This window comes from Lissotriton helveticus, chromosome 2_1 (assembly GCF_964261635.1).
Source record: "Lissotriton helveticus chromosome 2_1, aLisHel1.1, whole genome shotgun sequence".
Lineage (NCBI taxonomy): Eukaryota > Metazoa > Chordata > Amphibia > Caudata > Salamandridae > Lissotriton > Lissotriton helveticus.
Window position 1 is genome coordinate 1,553,123,125 of NC_136059.1, and position 23,002 is coordinate 1,553,146,126.

At 43.5% G+C, this 23,002-nt stretch overlaps 1 protein-coding gene across 1 annotated transcript in view; it reads right to left on the bottom strand.

Moving 5' to 3' along the window:
• Positions 1 to 21,365, bottom strand: part of CFAP299 (cilia and flagella associated protein 299) — a 2,020,143-nt gene extending 1,998,778 nt beyond the window's left edge. Inside the window, exon 1 of the mRNA XM_078677578.1 lies at positions 21,139 to 21,365. Coding sequence (XP_078533704.1) covers positions 21,139 to 21,249 — 111 coding nt within the window. The 5' untranslated portion in view covers positions 21,250 to 21,365. The remainder of the gene's footprint in view (positions 1 to 21,138) is intronic.
• Positions 21,366 to 23,002: the final 1,637 nt, after the last annotated feature.

Below are 23,002 nucleotides of genomic sequence, written 5' to 3' on the forward strand. Positions count from 1 at the left end.
TTTGAGGTGTTCTGCCGGGATCACGGTCTTATAATTAAGGTAGGCAAGACTAAGTTCATGGTGCTACATAAACAAAATATTGTAAGAGGGAGGGTAGCCATGAACGAAGTCACACTTGAGCAGACCCAGGTTTTTACTTACTTGGGTATTACGCTAGGATGCAAATTAAATTGGAATCCGCATATAGACCGGATGGTCCTCAAACATGCACAATTATCTGGTGCCCTATTAAAGGAACAGCGCCTTTCCCATACGAAAAAATTACTGCTACGGTCCTGTATGGGGCCGAACTATAGGGCTTTAGTAACCTAGCGGGACTGATGACCTCTCAACACAAGTTTATGAGGGGCTTAACTGGCCTTCCACAATCTACCCCACTATTACCCCTCTACTATGATTTGGGATGTCAATTCCTAGTGGATGTGGCACGTTACAGACCTGTGGCCTACTGGAGGCGGCTCTGGGTTACCCCCGAGCTCGCCCAGTACGCACAAGCTCTACTTGAGATCAGGGATGCTGATAGTGCGTGCAAAATCTCATGGCTAAGGCAGGCAAAGGCCACCTATAATGATATGGGCCTTATTTCCTTGTGCCAAAACCCTGCAGATAACGTGTTTCCATGTAGAAAGCATTTTAAGGAGCTATATTGGAATATGGTCACCATGAAATGCTTTATGTCATTAACCAGGCCCTCTTTGTCAAGAGATTTTTTGGAGATTAAAAACGCCACTGTCTATGAAGGGTATTGCGATTTTATTACGGTTCCTAGTGCTAGGAAATGGTACCACCAATTTAGAGTGGATACCCTCCCAATTTATTCATTCACTGGTAAATGGCGCTCCAAAAATTGTATGAAATGTCCATTTTGCCCAACTCAGACTGAAACGACAGCTCATATTCTCTTTGTTTGTCCAGCCTACACTAAACTGAGGCGCACGTGGTTGAAGCCCATCTCTTTGATGATGGGGATTAATACTGGCACTGAAGCGCTAAGGATATTGAAAACGGATAGCAAGAAATCAACTGTAATTGCGGTTGCTACATTTTTACACGGGATGTGGGTAACACGTGCCCACAAGTTGAGCCAGATTTAAACTGTTTTATTGATATGCCTGGTCTTTTAAAAGAAATTGTTCTTAATTTGGTCACAATCACTTTGTGGTTTCTTTCATATTACGGCCTGGGATCTTTTTGTCTCTTTTTATCATGTTTTAGACTAATTTATTGTATATAGTGATGGAGTAATTGTGGACTTACTTTCTATCATGTCATCTTTTACTAATCATGAGTATGGAATGTTATTACTATTTTAAATGTAAATGTCTTTTATGATCATGTGCATCGAAATAAACACTTATCGTATCTAGAATCTACTAGCCTCAGAAACCTAAAGGCCCCAACAATATGTGCCAGATTTGTCTCGTGTATCTCCAGCGCTTTATGGACCAAGATTGAGACACACCCAAAGGCGTATCCCCCTAAAATAGAGGGAATGGCCAGTACGCAATATTTGTTACGGTCCGGCTAAGTCATGTGAAATGATTGCCATGGTTCTTGCAGACAAATTGTGCCTTTGCAGCTTATTTCTTCCAGTGTTGAGCTGTAATTTAGGAGTGATTTTAGACTTCCTATGTTCCATGAGCACATGTGTAATGAGTAATTCGGTGTTTGTTTCTTGGATGCTTACGGTCTCATATTTCCTGCAGTGTGCCTTGTACAAGTTGAACATCAACGACTGTTATGTTATGTTATATTAACGTTTATTTATGGAGCCCGCAGCTACTCCCAGGTGTGTCCCGGCGATAAAACATCCAGATGTCACGTCACATAAAGCACAACCGAACACTGCTAAAGACTCACAGATGAAAGACCCATGTCATAAGACTTTTCCTAAAGGAAAGACGATCCGGACTCTGTCTGATCGCAAACGGAAGGCTATTCCACAGCCGAGAGGCAGTTGCATGAAAAGATCTGCCCCCTATCCGGGCACGTAACACTCTAGGAGTGATGATCAAAAGTTGGAAGGAAGATCACAAAGTGCGCTGAGGGAGATAAGGCTGGAATCTGTCTCTAAGAGACGGGGCTCTGATCTTATGGAAAGCCTTAAGAAACCAGGACCAAGGCTTTAAACAGAATTCTTTTCCGTACTGGAAGCCAGTGAAGAGAGGACAAGAGCTGGGTTGTATGGGTTCTAGAACCTGTCAAGAAAATGGCTCTGGCTGCCGAGTTCTGAATCACTTGAAGTCGGCTCAGAAGATATTCAGGAAGACCGAGATATAGGGAGTTAACATAGTCCAATCTGGACATTATCAATGCCTGAACCACTGTCTTCCTGTAAGGGATCGAAAGCAATGGCAGGAAATTTCGCAGCATTTTCAACAACCCGAAACAAACCCCGGCTACCGAGTGTACTTGGGCCTTCAGAGAAAGAGTGGAATCCAGCTTAACTCCCAAAGTTTTCACTGAGGAAACGGCCGACACAGGGGGTGACATATCCCGGGGCCACAATTCATGCCAAATATCCGGAGGCTGAGGCTCGAAGAAAATAATCTCCGACTTCTCGGAATTGCATTTTAAATGGTGATGGCTTAACCAGGAGAAGACTTTGGATAGGCAGGTGTTGATCAAGTTGCCATTAAACTCAATTCCCTTCTCGCAGGTGAACAACAGCTGAGTGTCATCAGCGTATGACACTATTTTGGCACCAAATTTCTCAGCGAGAGGGGCCAGGGGAGCCATGTACAAATCAAATAGTGTAGGGCTCAAAATAGAGCCCTGCGGTACCCCCACATTCAAGAGGGGAATTTCCACCATAAAAGGGGGCGACCAGATGGTTTGAGAGCGTTTGGCAAGAAAAGATGCAAACCAACTCAACACCGTGCCTCCAATACCGCTATCCCTGAGTCTTTCCAGTAATCTCGGATGAGGCACGGTGTCGAAAGCTGCGGACAGATCCAACAGCACCAAAGGTTTCTTCAGTAACGGAAGGATCTTAGCATGTTTCCACCCTTGAGGCATTAACCCTTCCCGTAGAGAAGTGTTCAAGATCAAATTCACGCAAGGGTTGATCACATCCGCTATTGAGGACAACACTTTGGCTGGGCAGGGATCGGTGGGCCAGCCAGATTTCAAAGTTTTCATAAACATCAGAGACTGCTCCAAAGTAATCTCTGGGAACTCCCTTAGGGAAGCCCTAGAACTGGAACAGGCGGCTGAGAGAGAGCCCTCAATATCCTCTCGCTCCTGTGATTTGGTTTCAAAAGAATCCTGGATCAATTACATTTTTTCATTAAAAAAAGAGGGCCATCCGTTCCGTCCAATCACTAGTGGGAACAAACAGTTGGCTTGTAGAGGCAGGGGAGGTAAAACTCTTTACCACATTACTCTTATTAGCTGCCATATCAATTTTTGTAGACAAATGGTTTTTTTCCCTCACGTATACTCTTGTGATAATTCTTCAGTGCCAATTTGTAGTTCAATTTGTCTGAGGAATTATAATTCCTCCGCCACTCTCTTTCAAGAAGTTTAAAAGCTCTTTTACTCTCCCTTAAGGTCTCAGAGAACCAGGGGGCTGAAGCTCGAGTGGGATTATGAGGCCTTGTACAAACAGGGGCTAGTTCAGTGGCTTGCTGCTGCAGCCAATCCTCAAAAGACTTCACATCTTGTTCCAGGACGCCCCTTAAGGGATTTGGCTTCTGCCACATCGCGGACCGAATGGCCTCAGATGTTATCAGATGAAATAGTCTTAAGTAGTGATTCACCTTTGTTGTCTCCAGGGGTTGGGGTCTGGCAGTATCTCTGCAAATTTTAAAATTAATCAGATGATGGTCGGACCAGGTTAAGGCCAAGGGGGCAGCCATATAAATCTGGTTAGAAGAGAAAACCTGATCCAGTACGTGGCCTTTCTCATGCGTAGGTCCACAAACAAACGGGGTTTAATTAAGAATATCCAGGGATTCAGATAGTCTAAGAGAGTCGGGCTCCAAAGATTTATCCATATGGATATTAAAATCTCCCAGGACCATACAATGGCTATATTTGGCGGCAATGGGAGAGATGGAATGGCTAATAGAATCCAGGAAGTTCTTAGCCGGGCCATGGGGGCGATAGATTACTACTCCTGCCAAGGATTGCTGAGCTGAGAGAGTTAAAATATAACTTAAACTTTCCGCCCCCTCTATCTCCACATTCGCCAGCGGAGTACAAATAAAGGAACTCCTGTATACAATACCTATTCCGCCATCTCTCCCTACCGGGCGATCCTTTCTCAGAATCTGGTAGCCTTGTGAAATAGCATTGGCAATAGTAGGATTAGAAGCCTCCGTTAGCCAGGTTTCTGTGAGAAACAACAGGTCTGGGGATGAGTCAGTAAGAAGGTCAAAGATTTCAAATTCATGTCTTTTCAGGGAGCGGACATTCAATAGAGCAACCTTCCAGTATTTATCTGATATCTAATGATCCCTGACCGGGGCAGTCATAACCCTTTTAACGGTATGCTGTCTCGGAGGGGGCCAGGCTGACCAGATGCAATCTTTACACCTCTCAAAGCCATTGTTCCCCGGACTAAATTTATGTGGGGTCTACATGCCCCAGTCTTATCAAGCGCTAACAAAAGGTCCCTATCATAGGTAATTACCTTGGGCGGCACTGGGACAAAAATGCCAGCATGCCGGCCCCGGACCCTTCCAGGACGCTGACGGGCGCAGATGGGCTTGCCTTTGGCGCGCCAGTGGCTCGCCCGCAACGCGCGACCGCTGAGCGCTAGCGCAGTGTCCCGTTTTAAAAGGGCCAGCAACCAGCCACTAGACCGCGCCAAAGTGGAAAAATGACGCTAGCGGTCCTGGAGCTGCAAAAGAGCCGGTTCGAGTCCCCCTCCCTCCACAATCAGATTCCCAATTCCCCGATTCCACTATTCCCACACAGCAAATGTAAAAAATAGGCAGGCTAAAAGCTAAAAGAAACAGATTTAAAATACAGGTCCCTGATTAGCAGCAATTAATTATGATCGGTGGCGGCAAGATGTTGATCAGTGCTCTACGTTACTAAGACTGGGAGGCTCGCGCTGCGTCCCGTTTAAAAAAAAACAGCATCCAGCCACTAGACCACGCTGAAATGGAAAAATGGCGGTTAGCGGTCCTAGAGCTGCAAAAGAGCCGGTTCGAGTCCCCCTCCCTCCACAATCAGATTCCCAATTCCCCAATTCCACAATTCCCATACAGCAAATGTAAAAAATAGGCAGGCTAAAAGCTAAAAGAAACAGATTTAAAATACAGGTCCCTGATTAGCAGCAATTAATTAGGATCGGTGGCGGCAAGATGTTGATCAGTGCTCTACGTTACTAAGACTGGGAGGCTGGCGCCGCGTCCCGTTTTAAAAAACCCAGCATCCATCCACTAGCCAGTGCTGAAGTGGAAAAATGGCGGCTAGCGGTCCTGGAGCTGCAAAAGAGCCGGTTCAAGTCCCCCTCCCTCCACAAGCAGATTCCCAATTCCTTGATTCCACAATTCCCACACAGCAAATGTAAAAAATAGGCAGGCTAAAAGCTAAAAGAAACAGATCTAAAATACAGGTCCCTGATTAGCAGCAATTAATTAGGATCGGTGGCGGCAAGATGTTGATCAGTGCTCTGCGTAATGTTACTGTTCCTCTGCAGCCTGCAGACTCTTTTATTCGCTGCTTGGTCACTGAGATTGTAACGTGTTCTACTGCTGATCCCAAGATGTTCGACCCCTTCGAAGCTTAGAGTACAGAATCAGGGTGCTGCAGGGGCTTATTTTTGCAGGGAGCCAGGGATATTTTGGTTTTGCTGACTTGCTTATTTTTATTCCCTACTCTGTCAAAGTCTTTTGATGAGTTCAACCTGCCTGTTGATCACTTTATTTCTAAATAGCACCCTTATGGCATCCTGTAGACTCTCTTTAAGCATGGGGACATACATAATGTAGATCGGATCTTTCCAGTCAAGTGTCCCCTGCTCGGGTAAAGATGACAATAGCTTTAGTAGGGGACACTGGTAGATAAAATTTATGTTGAGAATTTACTGTTCCATGGTTTGTCTGTGAAGCATATGTAAATTAGTGCGCCGGAACAGGACTATAAGGCTGGGATCCTATGAGAGATTTCTGAACTGTAATGCCCGCCTGCGACTAGGGAAAATTCTGCCCCTTTGGATATATCAGGTAATTCATTCTTTGGTCAGGTAGAAGAGCCCTGGCTTTGGCTGTTGGTTACCCCATTATCTATTTAATGGTGTTGGATGTAGTGAGAAGAGGATGATGGTGGGGCATTATCTCTTTCCACTTCTGGAAGTAGGTTTGGCCTCCGTCTGTGCCCCAGTGGTCTTTGTTATGTTGCTGATATATAAGGAAGGCATTGTTGCCCCCGCAGTTTCATTGTGCTCCAATTGTGGGACTTGATAGGACAGTGGCAACGTAGTTATTGGTTCAAGTCTTGTTGCGTTTTTATTGATTGCTTCAACATTTGAGTGCCTGAATGGATCTTGCATCTCTTGCTGACTTGATTGTTTGAATGGGGGAACCCAGAAGCTCATCCAATTCTGTTGTTGGCGATGAGTTACTAGATAAAGTGTTTTCCTTCTCCCGAACAAGATCTCCCGGGGGAGTAGGTGTCTTACCTCTGGGCTTTCTAAAAATTGGATTAAAGTTTGATTTAAAATTTTTGTTTTTGCGTGTTGTTTAACTTCTTCAGACATTAGGCGCTACTACATCTTCTGAGTTTACTTTCAATTCCAGAAAGCGATTGAGGGTGTTCTGGTCTTCACTCGTATCAAATGTCTGATCCTCTGGGCTCTGTTCCAGGATTTGATCAACCTTTTGTTGCGGAGCAAGCAATGCTTCATCACTATGCTGGGCATTTCCAAAAGTGGGTCTTACGTTGTTGTTGCTTGATAAGATACTTAGGGGCCCATTAGGATGGTGGGCGGATGCCCCCGGGGTCATGTTGTCCCCTGCTGTCCTTCTCTTGGGTCCCCTTTTCCATCTCTCCCTACCCGCTCCATGAGCAGTGGTGTCTCTAGAAGAGGACCAGATGAAGACCGTGCCCAAGCTCTAATTGCCCTGCCCCTGCTTGGGCCCAATCACCACAGCCACTTAATGTGAAACAGAAAAAAACAGACACTACACCTTGTCACACAATTACATTTTTTCCAAATACCTTTCATTTGCAATAAATCTGACATTGTATGTATGTGTGTGTGTGTGTATATATATATATATATATATATATATATATATATATATATATATATATATATATATATATATATATATATATATATATGAATTACCAAAGTGCCCTGAAGCATTAGGAAGCACACAACAGCGCTCTGCACTCCGGCATGATTTTGCAGCCTGCCTTCATGTTTCACCTTTTATTCAATTGCCGACGCGTTTCAGGGTATTACAACCCCTTCTTCATGGGCTGCACAAAGGAGGCTCGAGGCTTGCATCATGTGATTAACCGGCATTTATTCATTACAGGCCCCCCAGTGGGCGTATGCTCAGTGCAATGTCACTGGTAATTGTGGGACGTGTAGTCCGTGATGCAAGATTAATTTCCTTTAAGTAAGTTCAAGTCCTCATTTGAATTCGTGCTTTAATTAATTACCTTTAGTAGGCAGCGTTACAGTCCAGCAGGTTTTTGTTCGCAAGGAGCGCTGTGCCGCTTTCAGTCCCCAAACAGTTTGTGACTTGCAGCCCAATCCGGCTGGAAAGGCATGTCTCTCTCCACCCGGTGATGGTGCCTTCCTCACGGCCGGGCTGCCGTGCGTGTAGATGAATTACCAAAGTGCCCTGAAGCATTAGGAAGCACACAACAGCGCTCTGCACTCCGGCATGATTTTGCAGCCTGCCTTCATGTTTCACCTTTTATTCAATTGCCGACGCGTTTCAGGGTATTACAACCCCTTCTTCATGGGCTGCACAAAGGAGGCTCGAGGCTTGCATCATGTGATTAACCGGCATTTATTCATTACAGGCCCACAAAGGAGGCTCACATGATGCAAGCCTCGAGCCTCCTTTGTGCAGACCATGAAACATGAAGGCAGGCTGCAAAATCATGCCGGAGTGCAGAGCGCTGTTGTGTGCTTCCTATCCTTGTGAAAGAGTGGCAGATCTCCTCTCAGCGTAATATAACCCTTGATACACACATTCAAAAATAGAAACTAAAATTTTCAAAAAAATGGAGATACCAATTCCAGTTAGAACAACCTATTCAGTAATTCCAAAATCTACATACACATCCAGTCATTCACTAACAGTTCTATATGGGCACTCATACATATACTCACTCATCATATGTACTCATACACCTATACATCTTGTTACACACGGACACTCATCTATAGAGTTACTTACACACAAACTCAGAAGAATCCTGTGGCTGCTGTTCTGCCATTTTGATATGAAAAAAGCTGGAACAAAGCAGAGAACGTGAAAAGGGGGCAGGGTAGAGACTCCCTGACCCCCTAGGCCTTCTCAGGGGGTCTCTGAAGGACCCCGAAGGGCAAAAAAATTTTTTTAAATCACGAGGTGCACGCACGTTGCGCGCACTTTGAAAAAAAAATTAATTGACGAATTTGACTGTTTATATTTTGATTGAAGATGTAAACTATACTGTTTAACTTTATCCAAATCATAAAAACTAGCTGTGCCGTTGCATATTACAGGATACATTCAATGTATTAAAATATACAAAGGCAGTTTGTTGGAAAATAAATATATACAAAATATAAAAATTGTTACAGAAATTAGCATTTTCAAAACCTTGGAAATTCACTGAAAAAACCATAGGTTTCACACACGTTATATTTAGGAATTAGCACTTTAAAAACTTTGTAAAATCAGTGAAAAAAATATAGATTTCACACACGTTATAGTTTGGAATTAGCATTGAAAAAACCTTAGAAATTCACAGAAAAACCACAGGTTTCACACACATCATAATTAGGAAGTAGCATTTAAAACCTTGCAAATTCACTGAAAAAACCATAGGTTTCAGGCCTGATATAGTTAGGAATTAGCATTTAAAAAACCTTTGAAATTCACTGAAAAAACCATAGGTTTCAGGCCTGATATAGTTAAGAATTAGCATTTAAAAAACCTTAGAAATTCACTGAAAAAACTGTAGATTTTAGGGGTGTTATAGTTAGCTGGACATTTCACTCATGCAAAACCATTGAAATTCCTCCGATATAGTTAGTTGTACTAACTATATCTTGCGCGCCCGCAATCCACTGCTGATGATGTCACATATTACATCATTCATGACATGGTCAGTGACATCACTGATGACATCTCAAATGACATCACTGATGACATCATCCACGTGACGATACACATCATCATACACTAGTATAACCTTTCGTCACTCACTGTAAAATACAGAGTACCATATTTAAATCCATTGACACACCGATACAAGTTTTTAAAAACCACTCTGTGATTCCTAGATCTATACACACATCTAATCACTTACCTACAGATTCACTCATACATGCAGTCAATGATCAATAGAACACAATCAAATATACTTATACACCTATATTGACATTACACACCAGCACACATCCTATTCACTTATAAAGTCATCCTATTCACTTATGCAAACAATGGATCATACTTACATTTACTTAGCTATACACTTATACAAACACCACTTTATCTATTCATATAGATAGTAAATTATACTTAGTGTGTTATAAAATCACTATTACAAGTATACAGTTATCTATACAGTCACGCATACAATCAGTGAGTCTTACGTATACTTATTTATAAACAACAACTGACACATACATTGCCTTTTATTTTTCTACTTTGTTGGACATGTACCATTAAGAGAGATATTTGCTCATCACCACACCCATAACGATATTCACTCACCCAAACAACTGTTATAACATGTAGTCTTAACGTCATATACCTACTAAATAAACAATTCACACATCTTTGGGCAGTCACATACCTCCCACCGAACCACACACACATTCACTCTCCCATACAAATACTTAGTTAACTAATCAATAACTAATATAGACTTTCAAATAGCTAGTAACCAACTGGAGAAGTAGTTTTTACAACAACTGACAAAGTGATACAGATGTTCACACAGTTTAGTCATTATCCAATATATTTAGAGAGACACTTTAAATTAGTCAAGTAAACAGTCAATCACACTGCTACTAAATCCTCCATCCAGATATTTATACTTATATATCCACTCATTCTTCAATGCAAATTGCTATATATATAATACATATTTAAATAACAAAGCAAACCACATTTACTGGATGATGTCATCAGTGATGTCATTTGAGATGTCATCAGTAATGTCACTGACCATGTCATGAATGATGTAATATGTGACATCATCAGCAGTGGATTGCGGGCGCGCGAGATATAGTTAGTACAACTAACTATATCGGAGGAATTTCAATGGTTTTGTATGAGTGAAATGTCCAGCTAACTATAACACCCCTAAAATCTACAGTTTTTTCAGTGAATTTCTAAATGCTAATTCCTAACTATATCAGGCCTGAAACCTATGGTTTTTTCAGTGAATATATATATATATATATATATATATATATGTATATATATCACATACACATACATACGTATATATACAAACAGGATTTCCTTCCTCAACCTCCCAATGGCGACAAGGTGATAGCACAATAAAAATCACTTGAAAAGAATTGGGTCTGCACTTGCCTTCTCAAGTGGAAATGGGATTGACAGGCAAACGTGTGGATATATATATATATGCGTCATGTGATCAAGGCTTTGGCCGAAACGCGTCGTGGCAAACTGGTGTTTGGGTTCACAATAAAGATTTAACAACACCAAGAACTGGGTCTCGCATCATCCTTTGGCAGTACATGCTGAGCTGTGCAGAGCTGAGGACGACATACAACATATATATATATATATATATATATATGTATAATATATATATATATATATCTATAACCCAAAACACGCAGAAGCTTGAGGCCCCCTATTATGGAAACACGCTGGGGAGATGCGGTAGCCACAAATCACCTCCGCTGACACGGCCTCTGAGGAGATGCAAACAGCGGCATCGAAACGCGTCAGGCCATGGACTTCAAAGGGATGTTAAGCTGCCTGCTTGGTTTAAATAGAGTTGTTACTCACCTGCAGTGCTGTGCGGCCTCAAGCTTCTGGGCGTTTTTGGTGACACACATATATATATATATTGATTATTTGGTTTTCTGTAGCAAGCAACAATGACATTTAAGAAAAAAAGTTTTGTAAATAGTTTTGTATGACATTTTAGGATGAAATAGATTTATATTTTTCTAAAAGGGATTTTATAGAGATTTTAACAATTAATGAATGAATTATAATTTTACAGCTTTTATGATAATTATGAATTCTATTATTATAGCGAGAGCGCAATAGATTCATTGGTAAGGCTAGTATGTATAATTGTGGGAATCATTCATTAAGGTATAAAAGTCTGTATATATCCCGTCAGCCTATACCCCCGCTTGTTTACATTATTTAAGACTATCATGCATATTGCAATAATTGTGGTATTTGCACATAATATGGTTATGTACAGAGCAGCGATTGAAACTGTATTTATTAATTTCTGAAGATCAGTGAAATTTAGTCTCTGGAACAACAAATGAGTCAGTCACTATATGCACCTTATGGGAATATGTATTGATCTTTACCATTTTTAGCACTATTAGGAGTACAATCAGGTGATTTTTCTCCTAGCACTATTCCGCACTTTACGGTATGTTACCATTATGGTTTCATACGGGTTCCAAAGTTAACTAACAGAATTAAGTTTTTTTAAGACAAAGGACGATGCCAAAGCTAAGTGTTGGTAGTTTTCAGTAGAATGAGTTACATGAAAAGTCATATTGTAAATGGCTTTGAGACATATTCATGACGAGTTTAAAGAAATGTGATCCGGATAGTATTTTCTGAATCGCTGGTAGCATTGCTAGTTTGTAAGGTTGTAATTGAAGGAATGTTCTGTTACAAATAGGCATTCAAGCCATGACTAATAATGAAAATGTATTTTACAATAACCAAAATGCTCACTGAACAAGATAACCAAAAAGATAAATCTGAGCTTTTAAATGCATATGTCTTCTATGTCTATCATAGCACTGTCACTTTAAATAAGCTAGTGGTACACTGAAATGTTGTCATGTGATCAAGGCAGGGATCTGCCGAAACGCGTCGTGATGGCTGGTGGTGTTTTTGAATAAAGAAATGCACTGAATTTGGGTCTACCTCGTTTACTTCACAAGTCCTTGGAGGAAGTTGTGCTTGGAGTGGGCTTTGCATCATATATATATATATAACGAACACTTGCGAGCACGATTGGATGCTTAACTTAAGAGCCTGATAAGTAAACAAAACAGTTTTATCTGTATTGATGTGCAGCAAGGACAACACTGCTTTGGTACCATCAGCGATTGCATGTAGGGACTAAGATGCTAAGTTGATTTAATTTCTATGGCACTCAGCCATCACTAGGAACGCACAAAATAATTGCCAATGGATGCAGACATGATAAAAATGGAAATGTCTTTCTGTAATGCTGCATGTATATAATGAATTGACAACAATGTGCGTTGTAAATACCAGTTTAATTTGCACAAAACTATATATCCCAGAATGCACCGAAAATACATGCACACTATAAATAATGAAAAGTGATGTAGGACAACTGTGAAAACTGCCGTGACAAGGAACCATTCTGGTTCGAAACACGTAGGCTTTGCAGTGCTGAATAAATTTCATCTACTTTAACAAGCGGAGTGCTGGAGTATATCTTCTCTTTGTGTGGAAATATATATATATATATATATATATTTTTTTTTTCAAGAACAAACAGCCCAAAAGGAGAGCGCTCTTTTCCACAGCGGGTGCTGGTGCAGAGGCGGGCTGGTCCTCCTCGACATTTACACATCAAAGGTTCCTTACACAGGAAAGCACCGCACTCCACCAGAGTTTGTTTCTCAACGATTTATTAAGTGCAGATCAACACCATAAACCACCACCAACGCGTTTCAACTGATTCACAGTCTTGCTCACGGTATGTGAGTCCTTCATTACTTTCACTTTTTAAAGATTCCCATAGATGCCATTTAAGAGGCATTCTGGGAAATGTAGTTCCTGTGTAAGGAACCTTTGATGTATATATATATATATAGCCACGATCACTGTATCCATGGCTCCAGGGCATGCTGGAAGAGTTATCTGCGGTTGAGACGTCCTGGGGACCCGGGAAAGGAATTTATTTTAGCCAGGATTTCCTTCCTCAACCTCCCAACGGCGATGAAGGCGCGAACTCCGCTTGTATTTGGCGTGAAGTATTTTATTGCTGTCTTACAAAGTCATTGCGTGTTTCGACCGGTAACACCAGCCTTGCTTACATTCTCACATATATATACCTGAGTGGTCCAAACATTTTTAGGTCTCGCTGAAGCAATGTGTAAGCATTGTTTTCGGCGAGATTTCAGTAAGCTGCTTTCAAAAGTCTACCCACTGTGGATCGCATACAGTTCACGTGAGCCAGGCGCATGCACAGGAATTCGCTCCCCCTACCCCTCCCACAAAGCAAGACAAGAACATCAAAGCGGCCGCTTTGATTCCATTTGCCACAAGCCACTTCACACGCTCCGCAGGTCATAAACAGGACTATCTGCTCATGATTCGGAATGCTGGCATGGTTGCCCAGCCCCCCTCCCAGCGCTGCCTTTCCTCTGCTCAGCTTCAACCGGTGCCCGTGCATTGCTCCCCATCGTTTGCTCTACACACCGCACCCCTTTTCACTCCCTATGCAGCACAACCATCACTCAGTCACATCTGCACGACTGGACCCTTCCTCAGCATCCCCACCGTGCCCCAGGTGTCTTTTTTTTCCATACAAACTCCACCCACTGTTTCGCTGCACTCTGTACCCTTTGTTTACACTGCTCCACCTCAATATTCATACACCCTACTTATTTTAAATTACAGTGTCTCAATTGCAGGCAAATATTTTCGCCCCTTTTGTTTCCCCACATTCATGGAGACCTGTTTCTATTTCTAAAATATCCGTTATCAGTTTTTGAGGCCTGTTTAATGAATTCTGTGAAAAAGGTATTCGGTTTCCAGCTTGTATGTATACTGCTAAGAGCATGGATCAGTAGGATGTTTACAGTGCTCCTTAATCTTCAGTTCTACAAAAGTCAAGTATAAACCATTCTCGTCCTCCACAAACAAGTGTATAGTTAGAGTATAGTGACAGGTGCAATGTATATGTATTTGTGCAAGGTTTCTGTTTCCTTGTGTTTACCTTTCAGAAATTCACAAGCACCTTTCAGACAATACACCGTTGCTCACCCTCACACACCCTCTCACTCTCACACCCCCTCACCCTCACACACACCCCTTACCCTCACACACCCTCACCCTCACACACCCTCACCCTCACACCCTCACACACACCCTCACCCTCACACACACCCTCACACCCCCTCACCCTCACTCCCCCTCACCCTCACACACACTCACCCTCATACCCCCTCACCCTCAAACCCCTCACCCTCACACCCCCTCACCCTCACACCCCCTCACCCTAACACCCCCTCATTCTCACCCCCCTCACCCTCACACACCCTAACACCCCCTCCCCCTCCCACACCCCCTCACCCTCACTCCCCCTCCCCCTCACACACCCCCTCACCCTCACACCCCCTCACTCTCACCCCCCCACCCTCACAACCCCTCACACCCCCTCACCCTCACACCCCCTCATTCTCACACCCCTTCACCCTCACACCCCCTCACCCTCACCCTCACACCCCCTCACCCACCCTCACACACCCTCACTCACCCACACCCTCACACCACCACACCCTAACACCCCCTCCCCCTCCCCCTTCCACACCCCCTCCCCCTCACACCCCCTCACACCACCCTCACAACCCCTCACCCTCACAACCCCACACCCTCACACACCCTCACCCTAACACCCCCTCACCCTCACACCACCACACCCTAACACCCCCTCCCCCTCACACACCCCCTCACCCTCAGAACCCTCTCACCCTCACACACCCTCACTCACCCTCACACCCCCTCACCCTCACACCCCTTACCCTCACACACCCTCAACCCCCCTCCCCTCACACACCCACACACACCCTCACCCTCACACCCTCTCACCCTCACACACCCTCACTCGCCCTCACACCTTCACCCTCACACACCCTCACACACCCTCACCCTCACACCCCCTCACCCTCACACCCCCTCTCCCTCATACCCCCTCACACACCCTCACTCACCCTCACACCCCCTCACCCTGACAACCCTCTCACCCTCACTCACCCTCACCAGCATAGCATAACAAAACATAGCATAGCATAACAAAACACAGCATATCATAGCATAACAAGAAAAGCATAGCATAGCAAAACATAGCAGAGCATAACAAAACAAAGCATAGGATAGCAAAACAGCATAGCTTAACCCGTTGGCCGCTGCCGCGATTTCACGGCAGTGCGACCGTTTTAAAAAACAGGCGGGGCTGCGTCAGCCATTGAACGTGCGCAGCACCAGCCAGGTAGTGCTCCGAACGTTCAACGGCCGACGGTAGCACTTAACAGGTTAACAGAACACAACAAAACATAGCATAGCAAAACAAAACATATAATAGCATAGCAAAACATAGCATAGCATACCAAACACAAGAAAACATAGCATAGCATAACAAAACATAGCATAGCAAAACAAAGCATAGCATAATAAAACACAACAAAACATAGCATATCAAAACAAAACATAGCATAACGAAGCATAGCATAGCAAAACATAGCATAGCATAACACAGCATAGCATAGCATAACAAATCAACGCATAGGATAGCAAAACATAGCATAGCATAACAAAACAAAACATAGGATAGCAAAACAAAACATAGCATAGCATACAGCATTACTCAGCACCACCACAGCATCACTCAGGGGCACCACAACATCACTATGCGCTACCACAGCATCACCGAACGCCACAGCATCACTCGTTCGCCATCACAACATCACTCAGCGTCACCACAGCATCAATCTGTGCAACCATTCAACAACAACTTTTTCAAATATGTTCTCTCAATGTTTCAAGCTTTATTACAAATGTAACAAAAGGATGTTAATATTTCACTTCTGTTCTTGGATTTTCGTCACAATAAACATAATCTTCACAAAAGTTATTTACAAAAGTTTAAGCTATTGCCATTATAATTTACAATAACTTTTATTTAAGTATTCATTATTAAAAAAAATGACAAGCCATTGTTATTTGTAATATCAATACATGTAAGTCACATAAATACAACACATATTGCATTACAAATGCTATAGGTGTCACATTTGCGAAAGTTATAACCACACACAGCCACACAAACAACTACACACACAACCACACACACAACCACAACCACACACACAGCCACACACACACACAACCATACACACACACAACCACATCCAACCACACACACAACCACACCCAACCACACACACAACTACACACACAACCACACACCCAACTACACACACAACTACACACACACAACCACACACACATACAACTACACACAACCACACACACACACAACCAAACACACACAACCACACACACACAACCACACACATCTATCTATCGCCCTCACTCTATCTATCTATCGCCCTCACTCTATCTGTCACCCACACTCTATCTATCTATCTATCTATCTATCTATCTATCTATCTATCTATCTATCTATCTATCTATCTATCTATCTATCTATCTATCTATCTATCGCCCTCACTGTATCTATCTATCGCCCTCTATCTATCTATCTATCGCCCTAACTCTCTATCTATCAATCTATCTATCTATCGGCCTCACTCTATCTATCTATCTATCGTCCTCACTCTATCTATCACCCTCACTCTATCTATCGCCCTCACTCTAACTATCTATCTGTCGCCCTCACTCTATCTATCTATCGCCCTCACTCTACATATCGCCCTCAATCTATCTATCTATCGCCCTCACTCTATCTATCTATTGCCCTCACTCTATCTATCTATCTATCGTCCTCACTCACTATCTATCTATCAATCTATCTATCTATCGGCCTCACTCTATCTTTCTATCTATCGCCCTCACTCTATCTATCTATCGCTCTCACTCTATCTATCTATCTATCGCCCTCACTCTATCTATCTATATATCTTTCTATTGTCCTCTATCTATCGCCCTCACTCTATCTATCTATCTATCGCCCTCACTCTATCTATCTATCTATCTATCTATCTATCTATCTATCTATCTATCTATCGATTGTAGGAAGGTGGATACCTGACTATGGTTACCCCAGATTTTTTTGCCTGGTGTTTAGCTGGTTTTCGACTTAGTTGGCCTGGGATCCTGCTAATCAGGGCCCCAGGCTATCTGCTCTCTCTATAAAATGGACTCCATGTACCTTAGGTACATACCTAATTGGGTCACTCTTGTGAGTCCCTGTACAGTGTACCATAGGTACCCAGGGCATAGGTGCACCCAAGGCCTACCAGGGGCTGCAGCATATATTTTGCCACCCCTGGCTGGCCATCCAACTGACACAACTGGCTGATCACTCAGCTGGGGCAAGGTCGTGTAATCACCCCTTGCTTAGGTATAGTATTCCTATATCTAACCTTATATCTAGACACATATACACCTATAAGTCACTCCTATGGCAGGCCTTAACAATCCTGGAGGCAGAGTGCTTGGTTTTATGTGAGATGAGGCTCTAGCATGAGCTGAGCCTGTCTGCAGCTTTCGGAACCATGTCCTTATAGCTGTTCTAGGATATTGCCATACCGTATACTCTTAAGTGCATTATAATCCTCGCGGTTGAATGCTAACTTTGGTTTGGCTTTATCAAAACATGTCGTGTAAGGTGTCATACGCTTTAGAATACTACCCCCTCGCTAGTTCTGGCGACGGGGGTAGCATTCCACCCTTCTAGAGGGAGAAGACATGCTGTTCCTACTAATACCGGTTAAAGTTAACCAGAGCCTCAGCATCACAAAATGGATGCTGCTGCCACAGACACAAGTCTGACCTCCTGCTGCTGGGAGCCCTTCCAGCGAGGGAGGCTTGGACAATAGGTTTCCTGTCTTGGAAGGTGCTAGCACCACCCCAGACAGGCTATAGTGTATTGGGGCAGGGAGGGCTGAATGAAATGAGACACTGCCTGGGGCACACAAGGAGTCCCATGCATAGTCCAGTTGAAACCGGAGCTGGGGCACTCCAGCCCCAGCTCTGGCACGAAACTGGACAAAGGGAAAGGGGTGTAACCACCCCCTTCCCTGTTCCCACCCATAGGAGGGACCTAGCAGGTAATCCAGCCCCTAAATTTGATATATAGGTAGGAGCTGAGTCCCAAGACTTTAGATTTATCCTAACTGAAACTTGAAACGAAACTCTGGACCTTCGTCGTTCTACTTGAAGATAGAAGGCTGAAGAATCTCCCTTGTGGTCAAGGAGTGACCACCCCGTGCAAGCAGGCACCATCAAGCGATCAACGGTTTGCCTTGTCGATGCTCCCGCCGGAGCCCGAGCACAGAGCCTGACAAGACCCGGACTTCCAGACTTCCAACAGCCCGATCCACAGTCACAGCAGAGCTGAGACCCATGGAGGCGACGAGAGACGTGGGACCGGCCATCTTAGAAAGTCAGCTAATTGCTTTCCGTGCAACTTCTGAGGCACCCTTGAAGTTGTGCATTGGGGATTGAGAAGCCCCAGCCCCGAGCACCAACTGCACCGAAGATCATCCCTCCACACTCCACGAGTTCTGCGTGGGGCCCTTCTGCATTTTCCTGCTCGACGCGTCTGTCCGGTCACTTGCCCGTTGGCTAGTGGCCTCTGTGACGACTAACCTTTTGATTTACACAGCTGGTCTGGTTGCTCCAGACTGGCCCTTGCTTCCCTGAAAAGGAGAAGTCCATCAGACCTTGCTGGTCTGATCCGTAAGCCATCTTCGATTCCTGCGTGGGGTGCCTTTACCAAGGCTTGTTGACTCCAATCCGGAAGCCGACACCGCCGACAGCGAGAGCCTTCGTGGGACAGTCCGTATCCAGCTCCTGGTTGTCATCGACACCTCCTGGTCTACGTGGCTGCAGAGACAAGCTTCACGACATCACCTGATTACTTCGCGACATCGCCTGGTTCCTTCCTGGTCACTGGCTAGTGACCCAGACTCTGTCCCCTCTGCTTTCAGCTACTCTTCATCCTTGATCCGCCATTGGATCCACCCGGACACTTCCCTCCTGCACGCCTGCAGCATCTTTCTTCAAGGCTCCATAGGATTCAGCGACGAAACTCGACACACTTTGACACCTATGCACCTGCTTCCTGTGGGTGAGGTAACGTGAGTACTTCGGTGCTCCTGTCGGTATTTACTATCCTAGTGTCTAACTTTCAAGTAGCTTTCTCCTTGTCCATCCGGAAGTGACCTAAAATAACTAGTTTCCAATTCTTTCGTTCCCATTCTAACTCTATGGTAACTCGCGTGTGTGTAAAGACACTGCACGTGCATCCCGTGGGCCTCCTGCTCCCTATCCTTTGGTAGTACAGCATAGCCCCAGCGATTCTCCAGGCCCTAGGCCTATCCTTTGTTCGTGACGTGGTTCTTATACCACTATTTTAGTATATGGTTTGAAGTGCCCCTAGGGCATTACTGTATTTTGTGCAACTTTTTGTATTATAATTGAGTATCTTGTTATGTGCTTGTGCCTCTGACCTCATAAAGAGTTCAGAGGATTGTGTTAGAAATAAATACATATATATTTTGATATACAACCTGTGTGGTGTCCTTTCACTTGGTATTAAAGGGGTTACATATGGTAAAACAGCTGGCTTCACATGCCCGCTTGCGTTTAGCCTAAGACTGCTTTGTCCATGCTACCACTAGGATAGCTGGTCAATAAGGTTGATTTTACAACCATCACCGTAAGGGTTGTTTGGACTGATACAAGGTGCCCACTAGAATAGTGGACATCACATATCAGGCCAACTTCTCACATCGATCGCCCTCACTCTATCTATCGCCCTCACTCTATCTATCTATCGCACCACCACAGCATCACTGAACGCCACAGCATCACTCGTCGCCACCACATCACTCAGCGCCACCACAGCATCAATCTGTGCAACCATTCAACAACAACTGGTTCAAATATGTTCTCTCAATGTTTCAAACTTTATTATAAATGTCACAAAAAGATGTTAATATTTCACTTCTGTTCTTGGATTTTCGTCACAATAAAATACACTGAACATAATCTTCACATAAGTTATTTACAAACGTTTAAGCTATTGCCATTATAAATTACAATAACTTTTATTGAAGTATTAATTATTTTAAAAAAATTAAAAGCCATTGTTATATGTAATATCAATACATCTAAGTCACGTAAATACAAAACATGTTGCATTACAAATGCTATAGGTGTCACATTTGAAAAAGTTAAAAGTATTGGCATTGTAAATGACAAAGCTATTAATTTCGCTATTTTCAAAACCAACACATAAATTGTCATTTACAAGACCAATAGCTCAAACTTTCCTAATGCGAGACCTATTGCATTGCAAATGCTTGTTACATGTGTCGCATTGTGTGCCCCTCTTAAAGTTCAAACATAGGGACGCCACACTCTGAGGCGACCAGCCTGTTGCCCCACTTTTGAGTAGCGTTGGTACACTCCGGTTCAAATTAAAGCAGCCCAGTACCCGACGATTACATTCAGTTGTGGTAGGTACAGCTACCTAGTGGCGTTTGTTTACGGGCTGAGAAACATAACCAAAAACACTTATAAATATCCAGAGAACCTTCGTTTCGAACTGGATCGGAGAATGTAGACAATCCAAAACAATCAAGAACATTACACCTGAGGCACGCCTCCTCTCTTTTCTCTCCGCCTTCAACTCCTCCCTTCCTCCCTTTCCCCCGCCCATATTCTTCTCTCTACTTTCCACTCCCCCCGGTCCTCTCTAGCTCCTCTCGGTCAGCGGGCTTGACTAGAGTTTTGCGCATAGGCCGGGGATAAATACCTCCAGATAGTAGAGGTCCAGTGGGGTGATCTGCGAGTCCAAAAAATCCTCATAGGTATTGAATTGGCTGATAATACTGTCCGCCGTCGCTGCAGCCTCTTCTTCCTGCATCTTGACTCGTTGCTATGGACGCTGCACCCCGGCAACCGGGAGGCGGGCAAGAGGCGGGTTCTCCGGACCCGGCGCAGAGAAAGGGCGGCACCCAGGGAGTGGGCGGGGTCACGTATGCGCCGAGGCCGAATAATACGGAAGGAGGTCTCGAGAACTAGAAGCCGTGTAGGATGGAATGACGTGCTCCTGTTAATGAAACTAAGGTTGGGTAATTTAGAGGAGAAGAGTGGAAGCACCGAGTTTCCGTATTAAACAAAACAATTGTCAGTCAGAATAAAAAAAAAACTCGCAAAAGCTTAGTTCACTCTGAGAATAATGGAAGTGGGTAGGCTGCTATCATCCGGGCAGACATCTTGGAGTGGTCATATTCTTCTGATAACAACGTGTAATGTTCGACGTAGCTGCCAAGTTTTCATACTGCTCTTGTGTGACATTTCCATGCACTTATGTTTGACGTTCAGCAGCCAAATGTGTGACAGAGCGACACTTTCACGAAAGTAAATCCAACCGTGAGGTCAGTGGACATATATAAATATCAGATATTACACCCTTTTGATTAATGAGAAGGTGTAACAGTTTTTTTAAATTGCTGCAAAATCCCTGGAATGAAAGGTTAACCCTTGATCTATAATGAAACTAAGTCTCTGCACATTTTGCTGCAGCATATGCTGTACTGTGCATAATAACGTTTTAAAGCACTATATAAAAATGCATAAAAAATTCTGGGCAAATCACATACTCTCCCCGTGCCTGAATGTGTCCTTGTGTAACGTAACCGGTGCTCATGTAAGGCGCTCAAATACCTTCGGGTCGAGTTCACGCTATATAAATCTCTATTAAAAAAAAAAAAAAGCAATGTGCATGTTCACAGAACTTTCAGTCTCATACTGGGACCTTGTAGCACTGTAATACAGAATTCACAATCCACAGTGTGCCAGCTGGGAAAAAATCAGTGATTGCATTAACCAATTGCAGTTTTTGTAACATTAATGTAAAATAATGCATTTTCGATCTATTTTGAATAACTTGCCAGGCCAGCGCTTCACCACTTGAGCTGTGTTCTTTGGTCAGTCTGAGCTGGATGAACACGTGACGGGCTTCAATAGCAGGAGACAATTGAAAAGTGTGCCTGGCCCATAGAGCAATCAGGCAGTGCCCGAATGTAGGAAAGTGAATCTTTTTGCTTGGTTGCCCCCCACTTTATGCCTAACCAATGTCAAACAGGATTTCTTTAGAAGTCATCTTAGACTCATTGGATGATCATCCAACTACTGTAGAACATTGGATGATCATCCAACTACTGTAGAAATCATTTTCACGTCATCAGACATTATCCAGCTCTTTAAGTCATCAGCAGAGTTTAGAAACTTAAGCCTGATGATTTGTGGATGACTTGAAAACGGTGTGACTATTCCTGATGACTTCAGGAGGATTTAAGAACGAGCATCTGATGACTTCACAAGGTTCAGTTGTTCCTGAAGATTTCAGGATGATTGGAAATGAGTATCGATGACTTTATAAGATGAGGTGCTCTTGATGATTTGAGAATGATTAGCTGAATACATCAGGGAAATATGCACCATTTTGGTTTAATTTTTGTTGGAAAAAAACTTAACTGCCGGAGGATTTCATGGTTCTTGGCTGCTTCTTCCACAATTGACACATTAAGTATTACATTAGTTTTCTTTTATTTGCAAATAAGCAAAGCATGTGCTTAAGTTAACTGAGTGTAAACTAAGTCACTGGTTGATAT